Source organism: Bombus impatiens, unplaced genomic scaffold (genome assembly GCF_000188095.3).
Source record: "Bombus impatiens unplaced genomic scaffold, BIMP_2.2 scf_0735, whole genome shotgun sequence".
In the NCBI taxonomy this organism is placed as follows: Eukaryota; Metazoa; Arthropoda; class Insecta; order Hymenoptera; family Apidae; genus Bombus; species Bombus impatiens.
In genome coordinates, this window is record NT_177154.1 from 16275 (window position 1) to 23695 (window position 7421).

Here is a 7421-nt window from a genome sequence, read left to right on the forward strand (position 1 = left end):
CATGTCACGCGTGCGCAAAATGAGAACCTTCTTGTCTACCATGTTGATTTTTCATAACTACTCACGATTCAATATTCGGGCGGTTTTCCCTAGCGAGTGTCAAGAACCGTCTATATCACTGTGGTGTGTACGGTCGGACGCAAAAGTTTTATGATTTTAAAGTCACTCGTTATTTGCAGCTTACACTATTATACCTAGCAATACGATTTATACTATGCTGCATTATGTACAAAAATCTACAAAAATTCACAAGCGCATTGTGCTACAATAATTTATAAGCGATCTGTTTTACACATAGTCATATATTAAATCAATTTTAAATTTCGTTTCGGCTTATAGGAGATGTTTGTAGCTAGGTAAAAATCATCAAAACCAACTTCACATAATCATACCAAAAGCAAATTCACGCGATAACGTGACAATACTAATTTCTTTAACTCTCCCATGTTTGTTACAAAATATTTTATCGACTTCAATATCTACCTTATTCTATGATACTTGTTATGAATGAAGCTATAGAAAGATTGGTATTACTGATTATTATTCATTTATTCACACAGATCCAACATTTAACCTAGACGCAAAGTAAGAAATTATGGCTACGTACTGTTTCACAGGATGATTTCGTCAGTGAAAATGAATGATTGTTTAACATTCAAGTGAATTATAATCATTTTAAATACTTTATTTATCATGGAGTTGGGTTTACCTAATACGTTATTACCAGGTGATCCACGATTAGTAGATCACATTGTAGGAGAAGTTAAATCTCAAGGAATTTTTGATCAATTTCGTAAAGAATGTATTGCCGATGTTGATACCAAGGTATACAATATATTTGTATATAATATTTAAACAATTGATTCATTATTAAAACCTTATGCAATAATATAATTATTATTATATACATTTTGAACAATATTTTGAAATCATAATATAGTCATTTTTAAAGTAATGTATATATATGGTTTTTACCTACTATATTCAAATACATGCTATATAATAACAATTTTTCATGCTTATCTATAGGCATATATATTGTTGGTAATAATTTTTATCATTTTCATTACAGCCAGCATATCAAAATTTACGTACAAGAGTAGAAGGATCTGTAAATTCTTTCCTTAGCAAACAATCATGGAAACCAGATTTAAACAAAAATCAGTTGAGAGAAACATTAAGGAAGCACATACATGAAGCACCTTATTTAGATGCTGGTGTAGAACGCATAGTAGATCAAGTAGTAAATCCAAAAGTATATTCTGTCTTCATGCATCAGATTGAAGATGTAGTATATAAATTTTTAGGAATAGAAAGACCTAAGGCAAAAGAAAAAAATGGTTTGTGTGGCCTTAAAGATTTATTACCCAAAGATTTAGATCCTGTTTCACCAGAGTCTGATAAAAATAGTTTAAAAGATGTATCTTTGGAGTCTATGGATGCAATGGAAGATTTAGAAATAAAAAAAGATATAAAATTTAATGAACAAAAGTCACTAGACGAAGAAATCTCCAATGAAAAAGATAAAGATAGTATATCTGAGAATGGACAGGTTTCTTCAGAAGAAAAAGCATTAGATGAAAGTGATAAAATTTTTAATAAGACTGGTAGTATTTTAAATTTAAATACATCTGGAAAATCAGATGATAAAACAGAAGAGGATGAAGAAGACAGTCCCACTTTTGAACCAATTGATATTATGAATCTAAATGAATCTAATAATTCCAATGATTCACATTTATCAGGTATATCAGAATTAACTAGCCATAGATCTAGAAGTCCTGATTTTTGTAACGAATTATCAAGAGACAACTTTGATTATAGTAATCAAGATTCACAACTAAGCAAAGTTTCTTCTGATTCTCGATTATCTATTGTAACTGACTTTGGATCTTCTAATCATGCATCAACTCCAATACATGATCCATTGAAAGATGAAGTCAATAAAGATAGGTATGATGTTAAAAATATTAAAGACAATTTTAAAGCTATCAGAGAATATGAATCCAGTAAAAATAGAAGTAATAAAAATATTTTTGAATTAAATAAGAATAAGGATGTACAAGATGTTAAAGATTCTAAAACTATTAAAAACAATTTATCCTCTAAAGAAAATTCTCGTGATGCTACAGATAGCAGTATAAAAGATAGATATGAATATAAAAATAATAAAGATAAAAGCAGAGACCATGAATCTAAATCAAAATCAAAAGATAAAAATCATGTAAAAGATGGGAAGCATCATAGAGATAGAAGTAGTGACAAAAAAAAAGAAAGAAGTCATAGCAGTTCAAAGTATGACAAATATGATAAAAATAAACCTAAAGATAAAAACGATCAACCAAAAGAAACTATAGATAAAATTAAAGATACGGAAAAGGATAACTACAATAAAACAAAGGAAGATAAAATAAGAGAGACAGACAAGAAAGATAATATTAGTAAAGAAGGAAAAGATCTAAAAGATCTTTACAAAGAAAAAATTAGGGAGCTTAGAGAAAAGAAAGAATTAACAGAAAAAGAAAAATTAAATAAAGACAACAAAGAATCAAAATCAAATAAAGAAAATAAAGACAAAAAGGATTCTCCAAAAGATAAAAAGTTGTATAAAAAAGATCATAAAACTTTCTCCAAAAATTCTTCATCAAGTTCTCATGAAGTGAAAACTATTAAAGCATCTGAAAAAGTTATTGATGGGAAAGAAAAAAGAAATGAATCAAAGGACAGAGATAAGAATAAACGAGATGAAAGACGTACTTCTAAAGATCATATGAAGTCTAAAAATCATATCAGTATGAAATCAGACCCACCAGAAAAATTAGATAAACAGGATGTAAAGAAATTTATAAAAAGTGAAAAAGAAGAAAAGATTGATAAACCTGAAATAAGAAAAGATGTTAAGTCAAATAATGAAAAGATAAATGGTAAAAAGGACGCTAAAAATCATACGCAAAGTAAAAGTTCAACACGAAACGAGAAATTAGATAGCAAGAAAGATAATAAAAGTGATTCCCAACATAAAGACAAAAGGCGAAGAGAAGAGAAAAAGTCCAAGTCAAAAGATGACCATTCTAGTTTAAGAAGGAATTCTAATGATCGACGTTCTACAGATAGAGATGGTTCAAATGGGTCAAGTAGCAAAAGTTCACAGTCTAGTAATTCCGGATCTAACATTGCAAATAATAAGTCAAACACATCAACTTTTTCTAAAGAAACAAATCATATGAGTAATTCAGGCAGTGAAACATCAGACAATGTTGAAGAATCACATCCAAGTGATCTAAAGTTATCATTTGAACAACAAAGTTATAAATTGGATAAAACAACAGAATTACATACAGAATATAAAACTGACAACACTAATAATCATGAAATACATATTAAACAAGAATTAGAATTTAATGACATTAACCTGCCTCTAAAAAAACGAGCATTGCTAGAAGAAGACTATAGCATTTCAGGAGAAATGAAAGTAAAAAAACCAAAATTTGCAAAAAATATACATGAAGCTAAAAAATTAATGAAAATTAGGAAACAAATAGAGAAACAGAAGCTTAAAGAAAATAAAAAATTAGAGAAGAAACTTAGTGAAAAAATAGAACAACCAATTCAAACAAATACCATAAATAATGATAATGTTGAAAGTATGCCAGATGAAGAACGTGTTCAAATAATAGAAATACCAGATGAAGAATATGAAGAGCCATATCCTGAGAAATATACTAATTTAACATTAGAAGAAAGATCAATAATGATGTTACAAACTGAAGCTGGTGCAAAAGATTTGTTGGAGACACATTCTAATCTAAAATTGAAATTGTCAGACATGGAACTGTGTATAAAAAAATCATTAAGTGAAACACTTCCCAATAAAATAGAAAAGGAATCTATCCAACCACTGAGTTCAAATATTCAAAAAACATTGTTTAGTAAGAAAGGAGTTGAAAATTCACAAAACAAAGAATTGTCTTCTAGCATAGAAGAAGCAGACAACAATATGATAAAGGCAGAAGAAATAGATCATTCTGTAGACATATATTCTAAAAAGGAAATGCAACAAGAAACCAGTGTATCTAAAATAAAAATACATGTAGTACCTCAAGAACCAAGCCATTTTAGTATTGATAGTAATAAAAAAGATGTAAGCGAGAAAAAAGAGCAATTACAATTAAGTAATATAAATACACATAACATGACTTGTTCAAACAATAATAAAAGTATAGAGATACCTACAACATCAAAATTTAGAGATCAAGATGTTTCTCAGGATGCTCAAAATAGTAGTCTTTCTAATGTAAATAGCTGTATAATTAATAGAGATTGCATTATAAAATCTAAAGAGCAACCAGAGGCAATAGAATCAACATCAATGGAAACTGAAGATAACGAAGATTGTCGTTACTTCAAAGCAGATAATGAAAAATCAGAAAAATTTTCTAGTTTCTTAGAATCATTGGAATTGATAGAAAACAGTTCTTTAGAAGACATAATAGAGAGTTTAGGAGGTCAAGTTGTATCTTCAGTGCCAAAAGCTATGGCACCACCTTTGCCAAAACGCAAACATTCGTCTAGCCCATTAACAGATATATTATTAAATAATTCAAATAATAATAACGATAGTCAAAAAGGACTGAGTCTACCTAATGAAGAAGCATTAAGTAATATAAAAAAGAGAAAACTGGTACCTAAGAAGCAAAGGCTTCAACCAAACATATGTGCTCCACAAGGACTTTTAAATGGGGAAAATTTTGTTATGCCTTTAAGTCCAGAAAGTGATGTATCTGCAACAAGTGAAAAAATACCCTCTTCAAATCTGATTAAAGAAGACAAAGGGTATGTTGAATAATTATTTCTTTTTCATTTTTACTTATTTTTTTTAACCCCTTAATGCTTTTCTCAAATTCACCATTATAAAATGCACAAATTTTTCATTTATTCATTTTATGTGGATATGAAAACATTTCTGCATTTCTAAAGATGTCATTATAAAAAATAAAGAATTGTACTCAACATGCCTGATTATACAATGATTAGATCATTTTCTGTACTATTTTTCTGTATAATATTGTAATAATTCAACAATAACACAATAATAATCATAGAAAGAATAAAATGTAACAATAAAAACAATAAAACAAAATTCTAAACTATCGAAAAGAGAACATAATGAAGAATTTTAGTTATTTGAAAACTGAAAAATAGACATATAATATAGACATATATATAATAAGACATACCACTTTAAAGTTGTGGATATTGTTATCTTTTATTCATTTAATATATGTATAAAAGGAAGCAATTACTAAGGCAACATACAATATAATTTATAAATAGCATAAAGTGTTACAGTTTCAATTTTATCCGTGGTTAGATTGAACATCAAGCGGTGGGCATATTGGCTTAGCTCATGAATTGGACATGTTCATATATGTCACGGACGTGAGCGTCAAGGGGTTAATATAGGGAAGGATGTTAATACCAGAGTTTTTTTTTTATAAACTTCTAGATAAATATTTTATTTTTATAAGTATATGTAAAAAATTAAAAATCTTATATTTATTATAAATTTGTTTAAGGTCTCTATTTATGAAAAAAACAAGTTACCTAGAAGCTATTGAGATATCAAATACCAACAAATTATATATAACATACAATGTAAAAAGTTAAATCTACATATTTTTTGTAATGTTAAAATATTTCATTTAAAATATGGATGTATCTTCACTAATCATACTATAATTAGTTTGTTATGTAATTGCAGCCGGCATAGAAGCAGTCAACGTTATTCAAGTGATGACTTATACAAACCACGTCCATTATTTTCAAGTTCTTCTCGTAGAAGTAGGAGATCTAATCAGGTATAGCTAGTAGTTCATAGTCTCAGATGTTGAATTGTTTTACTTTATATAAACAGAAATCCTAACTGTTTTCTAATTCTAGTAACACACCCTATATTATATTTCAATCAAATATTTTTAAACTTTAATTAATGTGAGATACTGATGTGACCAAGGAAAAATTTTGTGAACTATTATACTTATAATATATGTAAAATTTATTCTAAAAATTTAGTCATATCTTTTATGCAAGACATTTAAGTCAATGTATTTAATGTTTCTTTAAGTATGTATTATATTAGAGAAATTTGAAAGTTTTCTATAGATTGACATTTTTTAAATATATTGTAAATTTGAAAAGAAAAATCTGCATTACATCTAAATAGAAAGAATACTAAATATATTTTAAGGAATTCTTACATAATGTTATAATTTGGATAAGAATTACTTACGTAAAATTATTAAATCTAACACAGTATTAACAAAGAAAAATATGCACTTCAAAATATTTTTGAAATAGAAGTAAAGATCTTTTAAGAACATTTATTTAATAAATAATCAAGTTTACAATACTTTGAAAAATTCAGAAAAACGTAAACACAAATACGTATGTAAATGAATTGAAAATTGTTGCAAAAATTTATTTTTTCAAGAATATATATAAATTTTTGTGAATATGTATGTTTAAGTTACATTTGAAATTATATTAAGTACTACATCTGAATAATTCTTGTTTATAAAAAAAAGAATTAATATTTTTTCATATTACTTATATGAAAATTATTGTATAAAATTCAACTTCTTATAAAAAATACACAAATGCGTAATTAATAGTGTGCAATTTTCGTTAATATACAATACATTACATTAAAAATGTACATGATATATTTATAGGACTACAAGTTAGGTAATTATTGTATACATATTATTTAAAACAAACACATTACTTATAACTTTTATGTATGCTTATAAGAAATTTTATAGTGTAATTTTCTTTTAAGTTACTACTTGCTAAAGTGTACATGTTGATAAAGAATGTATAAGAATAGTGCAAGCCTGATAAGATTAAAGGGAAAAAATTGTTAGTACTTTTGAACAGTTATTTTAGAGAATAATGTATGATTCAAAGTATAACAATATTGTTTGCTTCTTGACATATTCTATTGGTAAATATATTGCACTTTAATTTAGCGAAAGTGTTAGTAATTAAAATCAATTTTTCTGTGATGTTAAAAGAAGATAAGCTATAGTTTCTATAAACGTTTTTACCTTTTTCTTTTTTTTAAGTATGAAACAACAGCAACGAGAAAATTGCAATGCAGGGGAACGACTAATTGCACACTATCTCACTTCCAACTCAATACTTAAAGATTGTAATATTACATTTTTACAAAAAAATGTTATATTTATTAATAAGCATGTTCTTTATTCTATACATGCATAAGTTTGTATAAATATGTATATAAAATAGAAGTAGATTACACTTTATTACTATGAAAATATTGTAGAATATTTTTTCCAACTTTTTAAAATATTTATTGCTATATGTAATATAGTAACTAACAATTTATAAAACCCATTATT

The 7421-nt window shown here is 26.6% G+C and overlaps 1 protein-coding gene across 3 annotated transcripts; it reads left to right on the forward strand.

Moving 5' to 3' along the window:
* Window positions 1-258: 258 nt before the first annotated feature.
* LOC100744338 (biorientation of chromosomes in cell division protein 1-like 1) lies at window positions 259-6133 on the forward strand. 3 transcript variants are annotated; one of them, XM_033322945.1, is made up of 4 exons: window positions 259-356; window positions 561-825; window positions 1073-4833; window positions 5762-6133. In XM_033322945.1, the coding sequence occupies exons 2-4, from the start codon at window positions 694-696 to the stop codon at window positions 5862-5864; spliced, it is 3996 nt and encodes a 1331-aa protein (XP_033178836.1). In that variant the 5' UTR covers window positions 259-356; window positions 561-693; the 3' UTR covers window positions 5865-6133. The 3 variants fall into 3 exon arrangements, with proteins under 3 accessions (XP_033178836.1, XP_012245603.1, XP_003492497.1); XM_012390180.3 differs by lacking the exon at window positions 259-356 and adding an exon at window positions 5577-5655 and having other exon boundaries at window positions 399-825; XM_003492449.4 differs by lacking the exon at window positions 259-356 and having other exon boundaries at window positions 401-825.
* The last annotated feature ends 1288 nt before the right edge of the window (window positions 6134-7421 follow it).